Source organism: Echiichthys vipera (genome assembly GCF_963691815.1).
Source record: "Echiichthys vipera genome assembly, chromosome: 10".
Classification (NCBI taxonomy): Eukaryota; Metazoa; Chordata; class Actinopteri; order Perciformes; family Trachinidae; genus Echiichthys; species Echiichthys vipera.
The window spans coordinates 11,802,341-11,826,580 of record NC_139835.1 but is presented as its reverse complement, the minus strand read 5'-3'; the positions used below and the strand labels follow the sequence as shown (position 1 = coordinate 11,826,580).

General features: G+C 38.7%; 1 protein-coding gene across 1 annotated transcript in view; it reads right to left on the bottom strand.

The window, feature by feature from the left end:
- The window catches only part of lrp1bb (low density lipoprotein receptor-related protein 1Bb), a 287,271-nt gene that overhangs the window by 13,323 nt on the left and 249,708 nt on the right, over window positions 1-24,240 (bottom strand). Inside the window, exons 69-83 of the mRNA XM_083922252.1 lie at window positions 23,410-23,542; window positions 22,602-22,708; window positions 22,341-22,473; window positions 21,708-21,830; window positions 21,408-21,530; window positions 19,053-19,193; window positions 18,627-18,761; window positions 17,567-17,686; window positions 17,139-17,380; window positions 16,504-16,727; window positions 14,660-14,766; window positions 13,761-13,877; window positions 13,314-13,487; window positions 9,456-9,581; window positions 8,882-9,046 (exon numbers count right to left, since the gene is read on the bottom strand). Coding sequence (XP_083778378.1) covers window positions 8,882-9,046; window positions 9,456-9,581; window positions 13,314-13,487; window positions 13,761-13,877; window positions 14,660-14,766; window positions 16,504-16,727; window positions 17,139-17,380; window positions 17,567-17,686; window positions 18,627-18,761; window positions 19,053-19,193; window positions 21,408-21,530; window positions 21,708-21,830; window positions 22,341-22,473; window positions 22,602-22,708; window positions 23,410-23,542 — 2,170 coding nt within the window. The remainder of the gene's footprint in view (window positions 1-8,881; window positions 9,047-9,455; window positions 9,582-13,313; window positions 13,488-13,760; window positions 13,878-14,659; window positions 14,767-16,503; window positions 16,728-17,138; window positions 17,381-17,566; window positions 17,687-18,626; window positions 18,762-19,052; window positions 19,194-21,407; window positions 21,531-21,707; window positions 21,831-22,340; window positions 22,474-22,601; window positions 22,709-23,409; window positions 23,543-24,240) is intronic.

The window sequence follows — 24,240 nt, the reverse complement described above, 5'->3', positions numbered from 1 at the left end:
TTCCCCACTTGAGAGGGAACTTCGCCCCTTTATCAGCTAGGGTACCTCCCCATAAAATACACTCTCCTGAATGTGGATCAGAGACATCTAAACGAGTAACAACCCCTCAACTGATTGCCAGTTCTGCAGTCTGATTGCTGTAAAAACACTAACAATTTAATAAAATACTCCAGCCCTGAAGTAGGGGACGGTAACTTCTACCAGTCGGTTGTTGCCTGCGCCATTTTCTTAGCTGTTGTGTGTTGGGGCGGTAGCATCAGGGCCAGTGATACCAACAGACTTGATAAAATCATCAAGAAGGCTGACTCTGCACTTATCAGTATCAGGCTAGAGTCTTTGAGTCCGTGGTACAGAGGATAATGTTGAACAAACTGTTAGCCATCATATACAATGATCAGCACCTTCTCCATCACAAAGTGATCAGACAGCGGTTTTGGTTGGTTTTCTTATAATCTGTGCACTGCACCTTATATTATTATTTGTTTAGATTTGCACTACAATTAGTCTGCTTATTTATACATTTTATTTTTTTATCTTTTAAATTGTATTTCTATATTACTGTTTGGATGTGTCTGTGTGTAATGCTGCTGTTACACTGCAATTTGCCAGCTTGGGATCAAAAAAATATTTCTATACTATTCTAATCTTTTCTTGACTAGGTCTCCACCAACTCCTGAGTCCATTGTCTAACCATTGTCTGTTCACCAGCTTTACCTTAAAGGTTGAATATGGAGAATGAGCAGACAACCGTGATCTAGTGTCAAGTCAAGATCGTAGTCACAACAACAAAAAATAATTCCAGCAGTCAGGTTGCCAGGTTCCCAGTACCAGGAGACAGTAGTCTGTTTGAGCCTGTTTGAACCCATCCCCTCCGGCAAATTGCACCATAAAAACAAGTATTGCAGAGGAGTTTGACTGACTGCAAGCATATACCTTATGGAAACTTTGCCACTTTTGAATATGTAGCTCTTAAGTTGAATTCTTCCTCCCGAGTTATGTTTCTAAATCTCTACAGGCCACCCATATATTGTGCAACCCTTTTTGAGGAATTTTCTGAACTGCTGTCTATGATCTGTACTGACTTTGACTGTGTAGTTATTGTTGGTGATTTTAACATTCATGATGACAAACTCCATGACAAGGGGACTAAAGAACTTTATTGTGTCATTGATAACCACCATTCAGCATGTAACCAAACCCACACATAACAAAGGTCACACTCTGGACTTAGTCATGTCCAAGGGTGTGAGCATTTCTAAGGTTGCTGTGATTGATGTTGCTCTTTCTGATCATCCCTGTGTTTTCTTTGAGAGTGCTCTCTCTGTGCAGAGTGAAGTTCAAAGAAAAGTCATCACAAAACGTAATATCACAGAAAACACCTGTGGAGCATTTATTCAGGCAAACTCCCTTTTACCCAGTGTCTACAGTAGCTCGACGAACAACAGACAACCCTGGCTACCCGCAATGCCAGCCTCTTTTGGCTGGTACAATGTATACAGAACGTGGCAGAAAGTCATTGTCAGACATGTAAAAAAAAATGTAAATATTAATTCAGACTAAATATATTTTCTTATATAAAAAGCTATACTTTCATACTGTACCCCTTAAAATGCCCTGTGGGTGTATTTTAAAAAATATATATAGTTTAATAAAGATTCTACATATTCAACCTTTAACTTCGCCTGTGTGCTATCCAGTGCTGAGCTGGTAATGTACAGGGGATTTATCTGAACGTTTTCTGCTGAAAACAATGAGCTGAAAGGCTGAGGGGAACTTCGGAGTCAGATGATACATTTTTTCACTATGAACGACACCATTTACACACACACAGCATTTTGATCCACTGTCAATATAAAAACATTGATTCACAGCTTTAATGTCACAGAGTCCATCTCATGCTCGGATCCAGCCTAATTTGTGAACATGACCCTAATATAAAAGTAGAAATGCAAACCACAGTCATGTGCCACAAGACCACTTAAGTATCACCTTCAGAGGAATACTTTAACCATTTCAATCCGGGTCTGTGTCATGGCAATGTGGGCATTGTGTTCAGATTAACAGTGTTTGGTGTGTCTCCATGGTGGAAGTCCCATCTGAACCATGAATCATTTATCAAACTTGCGTGGAAACGGGTGCAGATCTGAGCGCATAATTGGTCGTAGGAAGGGACCCACGTGTGATTTATGAAACATTCGTATCCGACCAATCTCAGCGTACGAATGAGCGGGCCATGATAAATGCGGCGGTTGAATTCGATCGTCATTAACATGTTACGCCCCTAAATATTCCTGGTTCGGAGGCCTTGCCCACTGAGGTCAGACATGGAGAGGAAGAACGCAGGTTAGAAAAGAAACTTTTCAGACACACAGATCGGCATCCTGACATCCGAGATGGAGCAAAATAAGGACGTGCTTTTTGTCAGTCTTAAGAGTGGAATAAAAGGGGCCCATAAAAACACCGTATGGAAAAAAATAATGGAGGGAGTCAAACCGAAGCAGCGCTCCACTGTGACCCGAGTGCGCCTGTGCGCACTGTTGGACAGGTGTGCCGTACTCAGCACCCCTGCCGTGAATTGCACCCCCTCGCATTATAGCTGATATGCAAAAGATCCATTTAATTCATTTTATAATTATGGCTGTAGTCTATTTCCACAGAACATAAAAAAGGTGTTGTTTTGTGTTCGCTATTATCCAGGTTTGTGATTTTAACTCTTTAAAATAGTTTAAAGACTGTAAGTAATCAATGGTCTGACCGTTGTGGGTTACCTGTATATAAACTACTCCTATAGGTGGAAACAACCGCCTTCTGATCCAGAATATCACCTATAATGCGAGGGGTGCATTTCACGGCCGGGGTGCTGAATACGGCACAACACTGGCGCTACCGGTGGGTCATTAGGTATTCCGTAAGAGGATACCTTTGTCATCTAGAAGAACCATATCAAGATGTTAATCGTCTGATACCTTGTTTGATTTAATGCAATTTATCGAGGGTAGCCACGAACCAAGGAGATGACTTTGGCTCTGCAGTGCGTCTTGCTGCAGCCACGCGACAACACATTCATTCATTCATTCAATGTCTGGGTCGCGGGGGGCTGGAGCCGAGCTGTTTTGATATTTAAAAGAATTGCGTGTCCCCCCCTGGTCACCTGGCCACCACGTTTAAAAGCGACAGCTTGGCATCACAAATCACCTGTACATTTATCGAGTGGTAGTTTTGGCGATGGATGAATGCTTAATCATTCATGGATGGTGCCTTCAGATGCACATGAGTACAATAAATCGCTCCAACCACAATTTTAATATTTTTTTTATTCGTTTTAAGAATCCGTTTTTATCTGTTCTTAATATGTGACTGCTTGTGCTTAATGACAGCTGAGGTTTGTTCATTATTTTCAGCCGGATTTTGTTGTGCTGCACCACAAATACACAGGCTGAAATGTGCATACACGACCTAAGACCAGACGTGAGATTTGATCGTAGCTCACGCTCACGTCCAAATTGATAAATGCCGACGTTCGCCAGGAAATGGTCGTACGCACGTTCTTCTGCCGTACGTTCGTTTGATAAATGAGGCCCAATGTCCACATTACCATGACACAGACCTGGATTGAAATGGGTAAAATATCTCTTTAAGTATTTTGTAGTATTTTTTTTTAATTCAATTCAGTTCAATTCAAGAAACATTATTTGTCCCAGAGGGGGAATTCAATGGTACATAAGGTAGTTGTATACACAAGAAACAGAACAAAACAAAGACAACCACTAAACATTGGACGTTGGATCGACGTGCAGATCATGTCTATATTGCGGCCGTCGGTCCATCACCTATCCTGGATATCGATTCGACGTTCAAACTAAGTCCACTTTTTGGATGTCCAAACATGGCCCAATTTGGAAGTCATATTGAAGTTCATAATTTTTACCTTTGAACTGGGTACATTTTTTGGATGTATGATCTATGACTGATGCAGTAAATGGACATTATGTGAGGTTTCTTTTGGTATTTTACATTTTCCTGTTTTTCTTTAACTGGTTTATTTTGGCGTTACAAAACAACTCCTTCAGTGGACCAAAATTGGACATCCAAAAATGACATAGAAAATACGTCACTCTGACGTCACATTTTGCAACAACAGCAAGAAGTAAAAGTAAAAAAAATGAGGCCAGCATCAGTTCAAAAATAATTACAGTAACATAGTTAAGGTGCAAGTATGTCCAAGTGTTAAGTGCATTGTGGGTAAAAAGTGAGCCATGAGTTAGGTGAGCTGGATGGTGGAGGGTGCAGGAGTGTTTGGGAGTTGAGAAGCTGATCAGCTTTGGGAACAAAGGTTGCCCTTCTCCTGTGTCCTGCAGTTCAGACAGCGAAGCCTGCATCCTGAGTGGAGCCACTAAAAAGCAGGGGACAGAGCATGTGAGGGGTCCTGTACAATCCTGCTTGCTCTGACATGAAGTCCAATAAGTTTGCAGTACACTTTGACTGTGGCCTGCAGATGGTTTCGTTTTTTTAGGCTGATGGAGTGGAACCAGCAGGTTATGGAGGAAGTCATGAGACTCTTGATGGACGAGTAGTAGAAGGTGATGAATTTGTTTTTTCAGTTTTGGTGACTGGGGTCTACTTCAATAAGCTTTGCTCATGTGCAGGTATAATGAGTATCCACAATGATTTACTCACACTTATGGACAGGTAGGGGTACCAAGGCTGGTTTGTGTTCAAAAAACAAAAACAAAGCAATTGTGACTTCCCAGGCGTAACTGCCTGCATAATACACAGCCAAGATGCCATGGATACAGGTTTTGCCATATAAACCACAATATACTACTGGTAATTTCACACTCCACAGCTCTGTGATTGAGATAATCTGCGTATGAACGTCCAAGAGACAATCATTCTGCCTCCAGTCACAAACTCAGTGTTTGTGGAGGTTTTAGGCTTTAAAAGCTGGCACTACTTTTAATCTAAACAAAAAGCAGAGATGAAGCTGTAGGAAAAAGGCAGCCAGGTTAACAGATACTGTAATGGATATATTCCCTGCTCCAAATAATCTACCAGTGCCATCCTTTTTTCTGCATACACTTGGGCTACTATCAGATGAGGACTAATTTGCTTCACGTCACATCTGGTTACCTGACCAGATCTCTTAATCACATTCCCTCTTACCTGACATTACCCTGGAAATAATGGGCTGAACCAGGCCATCTGTTTTCATTTTGCACTATCTTCCATGTTCTTTTAGAATATAATAACAGAACTGCTGTTATTACAGCAAATATCAGGGCTGAAATCAAATGCTGATGGCTGCAGTTTAAAAACCTGAGTCTAATCGGGTTAAGGGTTTCACAACCTCAGCCAGTCTGTTTCCTGTTTTGCCAGTCTAACTCTCATTCCATTTCAGACATTGCCACTCTTCTCTGCTTTGCTCTACCTTCTGATTGCATTCACCTTGCCTACCCCTCCCCCACACTCACCTGCTCCTCATCAGCTAATTAGCCCATTCAGAGTATGTACTGGTCCTCAGTTTTCTGCCAGATTGTCTAGTGACTCACCTAGCTCTCCAGCCTGTCCATGTTTCAACTTGCCTTTTTTGGATTCCTGACTTCTCCTTTTGCCTGCTCCTGCTGGATTTGTTTATCACGCGGACCTATTACCTGGTTTGACCCCTGCTTTCAATTAGAAACTCTGTTTCTGCACCTGAACTGTTTTCTGTATCGTGCTATTGGGTTCCTACCTGCCATTTTGTGAAAACCTGATAAAGGGCATACTCCAGTTTCTCGAACACCATGTAAACACCGGGTAACATACCTCGATAATTAGGGGTCCAAGCCTGAAGGGGCTGGGGCCATGCGATGCAAACGGCAGCTTGGCTCCCAGTACCAGATTTTTGTATTTATTTATTTTTTAATTTATTTTTCCACCTGTAAAACTCATACTGCAGCCTACATCGTACAAGTTATGGAGGTAAAACTTTGAGCTTTGGTAAGACCCCTGCATGTACGGCAGAGACCAAAAATGACATGTTCACCAGCAGGTGGTGCTATAATTTAGTTGAATGGTTTTTTTTTTGCCTGTAACTCCCACATCGTACCTTGCACATTCAAAATTAAATTACACTCAGGTGTTCCCTAAACATGTGTGAGTCTTGGGATATAGGCCACGCCCATTTGCACCTAGACTTTTCTTTCACAGGATCGCAATATATGCAAAAGCTACTTTTTCGAACTCCTCCTAGGCAGAGTGTCCGATCAAGATGAAACTTGGTACACGTAATGTTTGGATGGTCCTGACCAAAAGTTTTCAAAATAATTTCGATACTTCCATAAATGCCGAAGTTATAAAGGAACAACTTCCTGTGCTGCATATCTTATATCTTCCTCAACTTGTGTCGGATTGACACAAAACTTGGTAATCTAGTTTCCTATGTCTTACTGAGGCCTTCTACAAAATTGGCGCTGTTATGCAGAATTTATCATATCTTCTCAATTATAATTCAGATTAACAAGAAACTTAAACCAATAGTTTCTGATGGTCATCTGAGGCTTTGAGAAAAATATGACATCAATCATCCAGGAAGTGGCGCTGTTTTGAATATCACTCATACTGGAGCATTAACCGTACAAGTTATGGAAACAAAACTTTCAGGGGAAGTATAGACTGGTGCCCCCACAGAACACACCAAAAATGACACGTCCACCACAATTCGGCGCTATAATCAAGAAAAAACTTTTTCGGCCTCTAACTTCCACATCGTATATTATAAATATAGATTTATTACATCCACATGTTCTCCGAAAGGCGCTGAATCTTGGGATTTAAATTGCAAAAAATGAAAAACCTATTTTCTCAAACCCCTCCTAGGCAAGGAGCTTTATAGCCACTAAACTTTGCAGGAATTATCCTTTAGTCATCTTGATGAGAAGCTATCAAAAGAATTGAAATAGTCCAAAACGTGTATTTTATGTAGACTTCCTGTATGTTATACTCATAACAGGAAGTATTGTATATCTTTGCAATAATTAGTCCTAATCGCATCAAACTCGGACTGATAGTTTCCCTATGGATACTTCAGGCTCTGTGCAAAGTTTGATAAGTTTGATAAGTTATTATCAGACCTTAGTTGGCACTGTTACACAAAATTGAAAAATACACAAACAAGCAAAAAATATTCAAAACCTACTTTTGCAAACTTGTCCTAGGCCAAGAGTCTCATCAGCACGAAAGTTTGCACACATCATTTTTCTTATGCTACGATCAAAAGTTATCAAAAGAAATTTCATAATCCAAACAAGATGAAAGTTATAGAGGAAAGTATTGGTACACTGTAGTCAAACAGGAAGTGGTGCGTTATTTTAAAGTAGTTTCTCTGATTGTCACACAACAATTGTAAAAGTTATTTCCCAAGCTGCACTGAGGGTCTGTGCAAAATCTGACATCCATCGGCCACAAGCTGGGGCTGTTGTGCAAAATTGAGTAATGCATGCAATATGTGAACAAACACTATATCTACTAACTAAAAAACCTACACTTTCTTTTTCAAACTACAATCTGTGCTGTGTCTATGTCTATGGTTGAAGTATGTGTTTGGTTGCCAAAAGTTCCATTAGAGTGCAAACCAGCTAAAGGGACATGAGAGCAGGGTTTCAATGACACCTTGTGTTTATAGATAAAACTGGAAAATGTCCAGTCTCTAATTGATTATGAGGTTTTCCTGAGTCCCTTTTTATCACCAAAGCAGGGACTTTAGGAAACTTATTTGACTATATTTACCCCCTCGCTCATCTTTGGTTGCTCATTTAGACTGATATTCTTATGCCTCAAAGACATGTTGTCAATGCAGCAAAACATCTTCCTGTAACAAAAAAAACCCCAAAACAATTGCCAATCAAAAAGGAAACAAAAGGCACAGCGTCTTCAGCAGCACAACAAATATCTCAAGACTTTCATTTTCTTTCAGCTGTCCACCATAAATAGGACAACAATTTATCATACAGTGTAGCATGTTGGACTCCAACTACAGAGCTGGTGAATGAAAAACAAAAACAGGCTGTCACCAATAGGAGCCCTGCCCTCCCTTACTCAGTCCTGATCCCTCCTGCATTGATCCCACAGCATGTAACATGTTTATTATGCTATGCTGACAGACTCCATTTAATTTAATGAGCAGCAGTTATTATCCTGGCTTCTGTTTATGGCATGCAGAGAGCTGTTTTAACAATGTAAACAGAATTTAGAGACAAGATGAGAACATATTTATTTTTCTTAAATCTCTTTTCCTCCCATTGTATGGACATGTTTTCTAAAAGGCCATACTTTATCATTTGATTTAAAAAGGCCAGAAGAGAGTGAAAGGTGGCCTATTTAAAGGAATAAACATTTAATCATTCTTATCTTCATCTCTCTAACTGTTTAGCACAAGTGCTTTGACTCACTCAAATATGACTTGGTTTGTTATTTTAGTTACTGGATGTCATTCAATGGATACATATTTTATAATAAGTTGAATAAGGCTCCATCATGAAACATTTATGTGGGAACACAAACTACCCTTTTTGTATCAGGTAAATTGCTCAAGTGATTATTTGTTTTATATATGACAAATGAAAATGGAGATGTTGTGGGTAATTGCCATGATGTGAAGATGGTGTAAAGTACAGGCTTATCAACGTCCTCATTTCTTAAAGGGCTGTACATCCTGATTGTTGTCGTATGGTTTGGAGGAATTTTGGAGAATGTATGTCTGTGGCAAGGACAGGTTTTCTTTTAACAGAGAAGGATTCAACACAGGGTGGACACAAAGACAGTGACTGTGAAATACAATACAACTGCAGGGAGGAATCAGGCTGCAGATGTTGTTTGAAAGTATATTATGAAGTAGACTTACCCAGGGGTGAGCCCATGCAGGTGCCTCCATTTAGGCAGTAGTCTGTGCAGTGGTTGACCTCACAGCGCTCCCCTGAAAAGTCAGGCCAGCAGTAACACCTCCAGTCTCCTTTCTCATTGGCTAAGCAGCGGCCTCCATTCTCACAGGGGGGACGACACAGTTCACCTTAACAACAGCAAAGCCCATATCACTGACTGTACCGTGTAACAGTGCTTACATTAAATGGTGCTATTCTGCTGATGTCAACAACCATAGAGGTGTGAACCTGAGTCTTTGAAGAGATGAGCACGAACAACACCTGGATTTGTTCAACCCCAGCACACATCAAATATTCCCAATGCAGTGCTCCCAACTATGAACTATGGATGTCTGCTCAAATTTAATTTTGGTGCTGTATTTTGACACATTTCCAATGCTGTGAAAAGTATTCAGTGCTTATTGCAATCTTGTCAAAGTTAGAATTGTATCTGATTATCACAACAAAAGCAATGGTTTCCATCATCCACCGTTACGGCTGCTGCCTAATCATAGTCATCATCTTAACTATGGCATAGAGATGCTAAAGTAGGCCTACCTGAGATGATGGCATCACTACAGGTGCCATTGACCAGTATTTTCCCCTCTGGACAGGTACATCTGGCCCCCGTTGGGTTGAGCAGACACATGAAATCACAAGATATTCTCAGGCATGGATTTGATGCTGTGGAGTGGCAAGAAGATAATCTGTCAGTCTGGCTTAAAATGAGAAATACCTGTTTGTTTCTTTCTCAGTCATGCTATTTATTTAAAGTGTTTTAATTTCTGTTTGGAGGCATGCTTTTTTCTTGAAGTGAAGAGAGGCATTATGCCAAAGCATATGAATAACTTCACACAGGCCTCTTCTCAAGATTGAAAAATCAACGATTGCGGAAAGTGTTAAGAATCTCCCATTGTCTAATTGATTAGCAGCACTCTGAAGAGCTCTTCCTAATATGTCTACATTGGGTAGACTGCTTTCAGTTATTCAAAAGTACAATCACTTTCATTAAGGGGAGTTGTATTAGCTACAATACAGATAATAAGCAAGTATACAACATGAAAGAGGTCCTTATTTGAATTTAAAACACTACAGGGGAATTGGGTTAAAAAATGTAACCAATAGATGTCACCATGCAACTTCCCCAGCCAAATACTTACATAAAGAAAATTATTTTTTGTATTAAACTTTGGTTTGTATTAGTGTTTTGTTTAAATATGCAAATTATTAAGTTATTATTATTAATAAGTTATTATTTATGATATTTATTAAGTCATTATCTTAATAAATATGTGCTCATGCTATGAAATGTATAAATCAGGCTATGTACTGTATGATAGATGAAAAAACCCTTTGGCACAAACCTTGAGAATTGTGAAGGTGGATATAAGTGCGATTGAAGTGGCGAAGTAAAAAACAGCCTTTAAAGATATACCCTCGGGAGAAATGTAAAATAAACACCTAAATGTGTGTTTCAGTTGCTTTATTAATGCTAGTCTGAAAGAAGACATGTTCTGAAAGCAAAATACCAAACAATATGAAAATTGAACAGTGCATGGACAAAATATATTTTGCCTTTAGTGGTGCATTACACAGAAAACTGTACTTTTTAAAAAAAAGTACATTAATAATTGTGATTTAGCTATATTCGGAGGTAGTTATTTTTTGACACTTAATGTCTCTATCTGACTTGTCATTAATCCTTACACAGTATATAGTACACTAAAGATAATCAGTGCTCAGATTTCTGACACAAGGATGAAAGCCCAGAACAAATCTAAATGGAACAAATTTAAAAGCTTTTTGCAGGCTGTGCACATCTTCTGCCCACAGACTTCACACTACATACTACACAGCTAAGCTAATGAGTCTCTTGGGAATGGAGCAGCTGCTCTTTAAGTGAAAAACTGACCAAGACTGAGCTGTCTGATGTTCTATAACCATTAACACCAGAGATGTAACAAAATAATGGAAGTTGGTCTATTACATGAAGAAAGTGAGAAGACATAGTTGTATTGATTGACTGTGTCTTAGGAAACAGATGTGTGTTTTACATTGCATACCTGACCCAGTAACACACCTAAAATAGAGCTTTAGTGAACATTAATTTGACCGAGCATGTTACTTTATATAGCATTCAGCCAATAAGCATAGTTCAGATGGACATTATGCATAAAATATCTAAGAATTAACATTTTTTTTGTTATTCTTATTTAAGTAAAGCTCATCACCCTTTTACATCCACACAAAGACACACAGTCATTCAGTCAATGAATCCTCTACATAACAAATTCTATATTTGTCTCAGGAACTATACATGATGTCTTTCAACAAACGCTCTCCGCCTACAGCTTGCACAACACTTTTACGGTGAAAGACTGTCTTCATATAATCAGGCACGATGGCTTTCTTTGGCTGATTCTCCCAAGTTTGTTAGATGACAAGGAGTCATTCTGTGTTATTAATTAATCCTTTAAAGTGATACTTCATGGATCTCTGCTGCATTTAGTACAATCTACAGTGGATATCAAAATTAGAGAACAAATAAATACTTGATTTATTATGAAATACTGTTATTTATCATTGTCTGGAATTTGATAGAATATTGGCTATACCACTGCTGTACTAGTATGTTTTTTTTTTTTAAATGACCAAGGCACTTCAATAAAAACCTTTTATTTTGTGAAAAAAGTGAGCAAAATTGGAGAACACTTTCAGATACCTCCCAGTTTTTGGTGTTAGTCTGGCACGTGGTGACAATTGACTTGACCCTATTTATCTAGCAGCTCAGCTGGTTACTGTGCAAAATGGTAGCCAGTCTAACGTGACTGAAGCAGCTTGTCCAGATTAAAGGCAAAGGGATGACCCTCTCAGCCATTGCAAGAGAGGTTGTGTGTTCCAAGTCTGTGATTTCAAGAATATTGAAACTTTACAAGGACACAGATTCATATAAGTCCCTCAAAAAGGCAGGTCGTCAACGTAATACAAGTGCACGAGAGGACAGGATTATGTGAAGACTCTCAATGGAGAATTGGTTTAACACTGCAGCTGGAGTTGCTCGCCAGTTCAGTGCTGAACAGGGAAAGGATCTGTCTCTGCACACAGTGTCTCATTGTTTAGGAAAATTTGGACTGAAAGCCCACTCTGCAGAGACCAAACATCTCATCAGTAGAAAGATTAAAAAGGCGAGACTTGCCTTTGCTCAGGAGCATGTTGTGTGGACAGAGGAGAACTGGTTCAGAGTGCACTTGAGTTTAATTAGTTCAATTTATTTGGGTCTGATGGGAAACATTATGTACTGCGTAGGTTTGGGGAAAGACTGAACCCAAAGTGTGTAAAAAAGTCAGTTAAATTTGGAGGAAGTGTCATGGTTTGGGTGATATTTTCTGCAGCAGGAGTTGGTCCTCTTGTTCAGCTACATGACAGGGTGAATGCGGATGTTTATGTGAACCTCCTTCGGCAACATGCAATACCTTCACTGCAATTGTCTCCCAATCAGCTGCAATTTTCATGCAAGAAAATGCTCCCTATCAATGCCCCCAATATTGGAACAATGAAATGACCAGCACAGAGTCGAGATATAAACCTCATATAGAATCTCTGGAAAAATCCTTGGCGACAAAGTAATGGCTAAGAAATCCACTAAAGTTACCGAACTGTGGAAGAGACTGAAGAAGAATGGACCAAGATCAAACCAGAGCAGTGTGAGAAACTAGTGATGTCCTGTGGGCGCAGATGTGCTGAAGTCATTCAAAGGAAGGGCCTCTACACTTCCTATTCATTTTTGTATCGTATAGCCCTAAGAAAACATTAACATTTAAATCTTCTCTTCTGATACAATGGTTACTGTTCTCTAATTTGGCCTATTGTGTCTTTCACAAAATAAAGGTTTTTGTTGAAGGGCCTTTGGCATTTAAAAAAAACAAACAAACATGTACAGCAGTGGTATAGCCACAGCGGATATTCTATTAAATTCTGGACAATGAAAAATAACAGTATTTCAGAATAAATAAAGGACTTATCATTTGTTCTCTAATTTTGATCTCTACTGTATGTGGTTGGTCTCAAGGTTGAATGTAACGTGTGCCTGTTGTTCACTGATCACTGTTAGATTTTTTTATAAGACGTTCCTGTCTTATCATGCCTAGGAAATGACAACTACAACCAAACTTTACCTAAAACAAACAAAGGTAAAAATGTAAATAAAAAAACAGTAACAAAAACAGTACTTTCATGAAAAGAAAAAGCGAAAATAGAACTATAAATACACATTGAAAACTGAAAAACAAAGAAATGGAACTTAACTCACAGTAGACACACAGTCCTGAGAAAAGGACTAATCAAGCAGGTTAACTGAAAACATCTGTGTGGGTGTTCAGGGGCTTTAATACTTTTAAAAGAGACTGATTTACTTGCCATCTTGCTGTTTGTAACGATGAGAGATCAAAACGTTAGTGGGCTTCTCCATCCCCAAATTGAGATATTCCACTGACTGTTTGCCGTACTTCTGAATCTTGAAGACCTCATGTTTTAGTCCAGTTCCATAGATAAAGTCTTCAAATATATCAATTCTGTATGGTTGGGATATTCCTGTAAACCCAGCAGAGAAAGCAGATAACATCCAGTAACCCTTTCAGAACACTTGCTAGAGATGATGAAAGTTTTTATCCTGTGGCAGATACAAGAAAGCAAGAACAAGCAGTTTGTGAAGATTATTGTCAACCTACATTGTTTTGAAGCTTACCCTTCTGAGACACACAAGCAATGCTATTGTTTCAATTGATTCATAGAAAGTTGTACAGCAAAGTGCAGCATGAATAGTTTAAAAGAAGTAGTTGTGCTCTGTCTTCCAGTTATCTGTACCGTGTCTGTCACTGATTGTCACCAGAGGGTCCGAGCCATCCAGTCTCATGCTCCCTATCTGTGAGAGCTCAGGATCTGCCCAGTATAATCGCTGGTTGAAATAATCAATGGCGAGCCCTGTGGGAGGATGAAGGAAAGAGATTTATTTACCTGACAAATTACAAAGGGATCATCACTGAATCCCTCAATGCAGGAGACCTTCAGGTCAGAATAGTTACGTATGTAGCAGATGAACAGGATTTGGAGACAGGGTTTCTCTCTTCTCCCTCTGGCTGTTTGCATTCAACATTCATTTAACTTGTGTCAAAATAATATGATCTACCATCTTGGTGTGCTTACATTACAATTTTAAATCAGTGACTCTCTTTTACTTTCTCCCAAAAGACAGACTGGATAATTGAGCACCTGGCTGGGGCATTTAAATAGGTTTGTGTTTTTCCGCCGATGATGAATTCCTCTTTCTTTGACCAAGACAGAGCATGGGTCCCTTGAATTAAAGGAGGCCAAAGCAGCTCTTCAAATCTAGATCAGCATTAAGTGTCTCCCTGTAGACACACCAACACATTCCAAGTGGCTGTAAAGTATTTCTTGCTTATGTATTTTAAAGCTTTGACTTTAATGCTGTGACTGCACTGGCTGTACAAAAATATAATATACGGTTTATATGTGGTAAGTATAAACAAAAGAATATTCATCATAGTTACATAATTCTATATGGGTCATAACATACTCCATACAAGGCAACCTGATGCGACTTATTCATATGGGTACTCATCCACACTACTGCATCTAATGTCATTTAATGAGATATACAATTACAAAGGAGATAACATCTTTCTGTGGCATTCCTTAAGTTAAAAGTTTGAACTTAATCTTGTAGATGTCGTAACAATACCTACCAGTAGGTCTCCTAAGATTTTTCTCCAAGAGTATTCTGCGCAACGAGCCATCCATGGCTGATTCCTCTATATGGGAGTGGTCACCTATTACGCTCCAGTACATCATGCTGCAACAAACAAAGAGAAATACTTTACCTCCCTGACACCATGTTTTCTGGTACAATATCCGACAGATTTGTATAAATCTATTAGTCCAAAACTAATAAATTGCAGACATATTCTGTCCTTACATCCTCACTTGCCAACTAATGAAGTATTATATGGTGATGGCTGATGATTGGAAAGCCTCAAGACTCATGCATCACAGCCACATGTGGGTGTGGCCGCTTGGTTGTTGTTGGAGGGCACCTTTGATAGAGCTGGTGTGAGTATCATTAAACAATGTCAATGATAGGTAACGGATAAAGCTACCTCCACTGCAGATGAGTAATCAATAAAATGCTAACATTTTAAATCACCATTAAACAATGGTTAACTGATATTTTAAAAGTAACACTGCATTCCTATGGAATTAAAAAATTATCCACTGACAAAAAATGCAAGGAAAAAGATTTTTATCACAATATTTTTGTTATGCTTTGATTTAGCATCTCATAGCTAAACAGCCCCTGCACTTTTTACCATCCAAAAACAATGTTACGCCATAGTAAATAGAGGCCTGTCAAGCACTAGGACCAAGCGGAAAACGGCCTCTCAAGCTGAAGCCTGTTTCCCTTAGCTTAGACCGCCCACAAGCTCCTCGATTGGCTCTGTGGTTTCTTGTATGATTGGCCCTCCCCGCTGTCACTCCATCTTGCTTGCACACCGGTCTGCTAGTCTGCGGTCAGGAGTCTACAGGAGTCTGCTGCTGTAAATTAGGACTTTGTTCTGCCTGGTTCATGCAAGATATAAGGATTGTAATATCGGAGGTTTAAATTAAATTAACGCGTGAATCGGTGTCCACGTGCATATGTGTGTACGTGTGTTTGGTAATTAGGCGCAGCCATTTCTAAAAAAATAAGATGGACATAAGAGACTTCTTTAGAAGTCAAAGTGTAAATTACTCCAATAAATGCGTTACACCCATCCTGCAACACCTTCACTGGCTCCTAATAAAGCAGCTTATCCACTTCAAGATCCTCCTCATCATTTACAAAACTCTCAATAATCTGATATATTAATTGTATTATTATTATTATTATTATTATATTATTATTTCATGGTATTATTATTAGTAGTATTATTAGAGATACACTTATTTTCATGTTGAAAGGCAGCAACTGTTTAAAAAAACAATGAACAACAATGAAAGATTTTGGGGAAAATACAATAAAACCTCAGATTACAAATTTGATTTTATACATCCAAACTCATGATAATTGTGAAATTATTTTTTTTCTCTATAACAGTATCATCAAAACTTATGATTGTTGCACCCCAAATTGTCCAACTGTTTATGTCATGCTTCAATATATTTTGTCAGGTGACGGATAACAGAGATGCAGAGGGAGATGCAGGAGGAGAGAGAATAGGAGAGGCAGAAGGCGGTGGAGGAGTAGAGGCTGGAGGAGATGGAGAAGTAGAGGCTGAGGAGGGTGAGTAGGAGAGGCAGGAGAAGAAGAGGGTGGAGGAGGTAAAGGAGGAGAGTCTGGAGGCTCACAGGTGAGGTTGAAAGAATAAACGGTATAAAGTAGCAATAGAAAACTAGCAGAACTACTAGAAAACAGAGAGTTAGAATTTTATTAAAAATACTTGTGCCATCAAAATTTCCTCCTTGACAGAATTAACAGTTACACAGAATAATCTGAGAAGCTGTTATGATATCAATAGGAAAAGAGAATAGCTACTGTGTGTACACAACTTACCCTCTGGCTGGGTTGACAGCAATGGCGTATGGCTCTCCTGCTATGTCAGTAATCAAACGGGTGCAATTTGGTCCCTTAAGTTGCCCCACATTTATGGAATATCGTAACTTAGTCCAGTGGGCTGTGTAATAGCTGAACCAGTGCATCCGAGAGTGATCAGTCCAATAGATGTTGCCTGTGATCCAGTCAGCAGAAATATCTCTGGGTCGACGGAAATCTGAACACTGCAACCAAAAACAGAGAATCAGCTGCTCCATTCAACCTGCATATATTCATTTAGAGTCTTGTCATAAAAGTATAAAAGACATAGCAAGGAGACATTTAGTAAAATGCAGTTCACTGTTAGAAACAACTTAACACAAACTGTATGTTTGTCATTTTTAGTACCTTACTTTGAATTAGCTAACAACACGACCAGTTGACCAGTCATAGCATTTTTAGCTCAGTGCTTATGATATATGGTATGAGGACATAACTATACATAGTAGGGATTATTTCGACACGTGGAAATATATTTTATATTCAAGCAGGCTGTCTCAATCCGTATTTTGTCATCCACTGGGTTGAAAAAAAATTGCAACAAAAATTGCTTGGATGTATGAAAAAACAAAAAGACACACGTTAGGTATACTTACAATGTTTCTGACATTTGTTTTAGTCTGACTTCTTTCTAGATTGTCTTTGTAAAAAATTCCACCAGGGTTAAATTGGGTTGCCCAGATAAACTTTTGGTGGTGAAACAGAGCATCCATCCCAATAATGCGTGCATTGTCCTCAATGTGAGTGAGAAGCTTGTGTCCTTGGCTCTGGTTAAATGGATACACAAAACTTCGGATTTCAGTATCATTAGCAATGTAGAGCACTCGATCTTCTGGTCCTGCCCGGTGGGTTATTAATATGTAAAAACAAAAACAAAACAAAAGAACATTGGCAAAATTAAATTTTTTTATCACAATACATACAGATTAACATTTTACTCATTTTACAATCAAGTCATGTCACCAAATATCCATGTATATGAAGTACACCAAAGGATGTTTGATATTAAACTTAAGGATCATACCTTTTGCTATGCAATTGCCATTGATCTCCTTATAATTTCGGTCACATGTGCACTTAAAAGATCCTTTAGTGTTTGTGCAGTAATGAGGACATGTATCGAACTGTAGGCATTCATTTATCTCTGGAAGACAGGGGATTCAATTAGGAACAGTTGATTTAGAAAATGTTGAACACTATATTTTTCATCATTGATGAGACACTTTATATGCATTGAGACATGATGGGTAATACATGACAAATACATCCAAAAGTAACAAGAAATATAGTTTGAACCTTATTTAAATTTTCCTCCATGATAAATGGTGCCCTCTACCCATTACTAAAGAGGAAATTATAGGCATGCAGTAAATAAAATGTTCTCTTTGCATAAAGCTAATAAATACCAGACACAAAGTCATCACACTGTGAAACAGGAACCAAAGGGTTGCAAAAATAATCACAGCTATTATGTCTTAAGACTAGAAGGACTGTATGCAACACTCTCCATCTGGAATTTATAAATTCAGTGCAAGAAGACAGGACAAGGGAGAGGAGATCAGCAGACTTTTAACATATGGAAAGCAATTAGCTGTATACATGCTTTTTTTTGTTTTGTTTTTTTACAGTATTACAGCATTCCGAAATTAACTTCCGTTCTTTCTTCATTACCAGTTTATTGTACCATGTGGCAACATCCATTCTGTTGTAGCTACCAATTATTATAGCATTGATATCAGTTTAATACTATGAGGACTGAGTCTGTATATTTCTGTCAGTGGGGAAGACTGACAGTTTTTGTTGTGAAACTAGATACCTTACTTATATGTGCCAGGGCTTGACACAACTGACATAACCACATTATTTGTGTTTATTCAAAACATTTTCATTGCTGAGAACTGGCTTGTCTACACTTGGCAGAAGATTTCTACATCTCAATATTGGTCATAGAAATTCTAAGGAGTTTTTACTTATATTGAAACCCAAGGAATACCTCTTGACATGTGACACGTGACTAAACTAGCAACAGCTGTACCATTAACTGTTAAAATAGGGAAAAATGAATAACACTAATCATACATTACCTTCACATTGGCCTGTCTGTTGGTTTCTCTTAAAGCCAGCTTTGCACTGGCATATGGCAATAGCATTTGTCTGGTTGCATATCGCATCCTCTCCACATGGATTTGTTTTTTTTCCGCATACATCTCCGCTGGAGACTACAAATAAATACAGGACTTTGATTACACATCAGTACTCTGCGTCTTAAGACACCTGCTGTGTTTTTCTTTTGATGTGCAAAAGCAGAGAGGGCATCATCTTCTTTCATATAGTACACAGCAAACGTCAAACACAGGCATACATATATTACCATAAATAAGAAAACATCACATTTAAAAAGAGGAGATTGCTGAGGCTTCTTGATAAAATGATGGTGACATTTAGAACTTTTCCTCTATTCTGAACGCTTCTTTGATCTGTTTGCTCAAGTCAGCTGGTGCTGTACTCACAGGCCTTGCAGTCTTGCTCGTCCGAGCCGCCATCACCACAGTCACTGAACAGGTCACACTGCAGCTGGTTTGGGATGCAGCGTTGGTTACTGCAGGTGAACTCTGTCTTCCCACAAGGCCGAGGTCTTCCGGCCACCACCTCTGCTTCAGTACACACAGTGTCAGTTGAAAAACGACAAATTCTCTGTTGTCAGTTTCAAAAGATATTTTAGGAGAATATGAAAATGTTGAAATGTGAACCATTTCCCTTTTACTTCACTACGTTCCAAAAATAAATGCGCTCTTCTAAGCGCCCACATTACCTTGGTTACCTTCTGCAAAATAAATCTTTTTTTAAACAACACAATCAATTTGTAGCCATTTTCAAAATAAACGTACACTATCACAGAGACAGCTGTTTAGTAATTATTTAGCCTTAAAACATATTTAGTAACTTGTTAATTTTGGTCAACTATCTATTTGAAATAACAGTACAGTTCAAATCTTTCCTAGCAAAATATATGATAAAAGAATAAGTTTGACATCCGCCCCAAGCACAACAGAGAGAAGGTAGGGAACTAAATTAATTGATAGAGAGGTGGATGGAGGGAACAGTGGGATAAAGGTGAGATTGAAAGGGTGGATGGAGGAAAGAAGCATTCAAATGGTGAGAGGTAATGGATTGAGGTGAGAGATGGATGGATGTATCAATGGGATCAGAAAGGAAGATGGATTGAGGAAGGAAGGAATGAAAGAGTGAAGGCTGGGAAAAGTCATTTGTCCCTTCCTCTCCTGTCTGCTTGGTGCGATCATTCACACTGCGCTTCTGTTGTGGTAACACATCAGGCCATGAAAAGAGGGTTGGCAGTCGTTATGCTTTCAGATATAATCAAAAGCCATTTTAACACAAAACTTAACAATGTTAAGCACACCAAATATTTTACAATGCAGCCTGTAAATGTCCCATTTACACGCAGTGGCAGTTCCACCCCCTGCCTTCCATTTGTAAACAAACCCAAGGGTGAGGATTTGCAGCACATGCAGCTTGCTATTGGTATAACAAGTTAAATCACAAATGTATTTGTAAAGTATGCTTTTATAATTCTTATACTGTGCAGAATTATATAATTGCAAGACATACATACAGTAGATACAGTACATTAGTACCAGGCAATCAAAAAACCTCTGCCCATGCTAAGTAACATTTATCAACCTGATCAGTGTTTGATCAGATTTACCAAAATATACCAAATGGGCCTGAAAGGCTAAAAATGTAATGTTAGAGGAAAACTTCTCATTATTTAAGTTGGGGTTGTATATGAAACTCAGCCTTAGTCAGTGTGTTAACTACAATAGATGGCGGTCAGCACACCCCCAGTTTGGAAAAGGAGCACTGACGCAGAAGCTAAGCAATGTACTGCTGTGGATGGGAGCAGCAGCAAAATGTATCTTAGCCATCTAAAAAAGACCAGCCTAAATAAATCTATATCTGTGTAAATGTATGTTTTTTGTTTGCTAGTTTTGTTAGTTCCTAACCCTTTAAAACACCAAGGTCACACAATAACAAGTCAACTGAACCAATAGAGGCAGTTGTACACTAGGAACTTCTGTGTGAGGTGAAATTACTGTTTTTGTCGATTTTAAAGGGTTAGGAACAAACTAAATTACCAAACAAACTAACAGATTGAAGCAGGGCTAGATCAGAAACTCCTGTGTTCTGAAAATATTCAATAAATAATATACACTTAAATTATTATTATTTATTTTAGGGATACGTTAAGCTGCTACCCTGTCCATAGCAGAACATTGTTTAGCTTTCGTGTCTGTCCTCCTGCCTGTTTCCATGGAACCCCATCTACTGCTGGTGATACACTGACTATGGATGAATACCTTATACAACCCCACAGTAAAACATTCGGACTATCCCTTTAATTGTCCAGTTTTTGTTGGATGCAGGACTCAATTGCAAATGTGTCAGATATTGGCTCCTAACCTAGGGGTCAGGACCAGATACGTGGGTTATAAGATTAAACTGAGCAGTAACAAGATGATGAGCAGGTTAAAGAGGATTGTTTTTTTTAAAAAAAATCATTTTTAATCACTATCAAGTTTTGTTATGTAATTTTACTGTATTCATCAAAAACCAGCAGCGATCATGATTTGCCAAGTTCTGTCCGAGCCCCAATGAATGTTTAAAGATTTTCTATCATAATAAAACATTATCTGCATCTGCAAGTGCATCAAGGATCATGGTTATCAAATAATAGAATTGGAATTCTGCACTGTTTTTAATAATCTGACCATAATTTTAATTGTATTTTCACCTTAAAAAAAATCTTACTGCAGCTTTAATATTAGATCAGTATTAGTGCTCACCACACTCTTCTTCATCGGAGTTGTCACCACAGTTATCCATTTTGTTGCAGACTTGGTCTGTGCGCAGACACACATGATCATTTCTGCAACGGAAGGGCCTTGTAGGAGGGCAGGGAAGTTTTGCTGGAGATGAAAAGACAAAAAAAGTTAATAGATATGTCCTTCAAAAAACAACTGCCTGCAATCTTGTATGAAAAGACAATGAAATATTCCCTCTTGGAAAACAGAAAAGTAGTGGTTTATAAAATATGCATCAACTGTCTTCAAAGGAAAGTCTTGTGAGTGACACTTTCAACCCACCACACATGTCTATGTCTTCGTCAGAGTTATCTCCACAATCGTCTTTGCCATCGCACACCCACGTGTGGAGTTTGCACAAGGTATTGTTGCAGATGAACTCATCAGCACGGCAGAAGAAAGCACCTGCAATTACACAGAGAAGTCCCAAAGACTTTTAAGTCTCTAGATTGGGTTTAAAAAAGTGCATTCAAGGTTGGAATTAAAGATTAGGGCGGCAGCTATCGAATATTTTTGTAATTGAGTATTCTACCGATTATTCCATTGATTCGGATGTAGTGGTGTGCATCCGTAAAAACGGTCCGTGGAGAACAATGATCCCTAAGCTGAACAGGCCACATAATGTGCAAGATAGGAATTAAACAAATCATAACACAAGTTACTCGAGTAGTTATTTCAGCCCTACTTAAGATATGACTGAGTCTTCCATATATTGTCTATGGAGCAGCTCCAGACTTTATACTTGATGTCATCACAACTTTGAGACACAAACTCTGGTTTCTGGCTTTGAGAGAGAGTAGCCCATGTTAATAAACATTGATTGAACTTGCCTAGGCCATGGTAATAACAGATTGGAGTTCCTAATTTAGGTAGTGTTCCCTTTTAACACTCATGTGAGGTCACAGTCAAACCTACCCTGGCTGCAGTTTTCCTCATCACTGTGGTCCATGCAGTCCAACACGTCATCGCAGCGCCAGCGCCGAGGGATGCAGTGGGCACGATTTAGACAGAGAAACTCATCTTCTCTGCACTCCTTCACACAGCCAATCTGTTAGCAAAGAAACATCATCAACAAGATCCATTCTGGGGATGTTGGCAGCTGCAATCAAGGGAAAGCAAAATCAAGACAAATGGTGTTTTGATTGCTTTTTTAAAATCATGTGAAGCTGTGCTGACCTCATCTGAGCCATCCAGACAGTTGTCATGTCCATCACACCGCAAGCTGGCTGACACACACCCCCCGCTGGCACATACGTACTCATTCACAGAACATGAAGGGGCTACTGGAGAAGGGCAAAGTATATCGATCAACATTGCGCCTTTTCTCAGCTACATATCACTTAGGTTTTTAGTTTATTCTTCTCTGATGTGGAAAGTGGCAGTGGAAAACTCCAAAAACTATGGTTTCTTCCAGAAGAGTTATTGGAACTTGTCTGTATGATGTTGTCCTGCAGGTCAAAGAATTTGGCCTGCAGGACAACATCATAAAAGTCAGTGTCACTTTTTAAGATACAATGCACAGAATCTCAAGATAATTTCCAAGCATTTCTGAATTACTTTGTGGTATAATAATAAGTCCAAAGTCCAAAAACGTTATGGATTTTTGCCTATTAAATAAGGGCTACTTTCTTTAAAATTTTAATTCTAACATTAATTAGGAACAATTGTCACAAATATGGCTTCGCCATTGTTAACTATTTAGCATAGCAATGACCTAATGGCAACACTGAATTATATGCAGTATTTCCTGATCCTGAACAGAACCACCAGAAGAAACACGTTGGCCTCACAATAAAGTTGTTCTATATATAAGTTTTGCTGAGTTTTGACTTATACCCAGCTTTTGACATTGATAAGATAACATTTTCTTTCACCACGATAATAAAACCAACCTAATTGTGTGAACACTCACTTACAGAAAAGAAAAATATATTCCAAGGTTTAGAAACAGGCAATGTTTCAGAAGTATTAGTTTGTTTTGCACCTGTTTCCTGGCAGTTTTTCTCATCTTCCCCCATCTTGCAGTCTTCTTGGCCATCACAAAGCCACTTCAGCGAGATGCAGAGGTTGTTGTGACACCTAAACTGGTCATCTGCACAGCGTGCCTCACATCCTTTCTGTAAATAATCAGTCAAAATATAACGTTAATACATAAAGAGAAAGAGAAATCACTGTTGTAAAAAATATTACAACACATTTTAAATGACCGACTAGCTTGTTTGCCAATGACTCCCGAAAAAGTTCAAGATAGACTTAGGTTGGACTTCGTGTGAATAAGCAAATGCATACACTTCAATATAGATTGTTGTAATAATCCTAATGGTTACACTTCAAAATGCTGATGTTTGGTGACTTTGAACAAAACAAAAAATTTATAAAAATACAGCAAAAACAAACGATAGAACAAAACATGTTTAGAATATGTTTTTTTTATATTGTTTGCTTTTACTGCCTAAATACATTATATTACATATAACTTGGCAGTATCGGCACTTACACACATCAAATAAGCCATCAAGACATTTTTTGTGTATAAACTATTAACGGAGAAATCAGGGACAGTCGCTAACAGCCGGATGTGGCTAACACTGACTAGCTCGGGGCAGTACGGTGTATGCATCAAACCAACATTTTTTACCGCTAATACTGCTCAAAATAACAACAAACCTCTGCAGTAGCATGATAAGAGACCTTACACATAAAATGAAGCACCAACGAACCCAGAGTTTATTAAAAGTGTCTTGATGGCTTATTTGATGCATGCAAGTGCCGAAAAAGACCATGGGAAGATCTTGTGTCGGAATTACACTTTAGG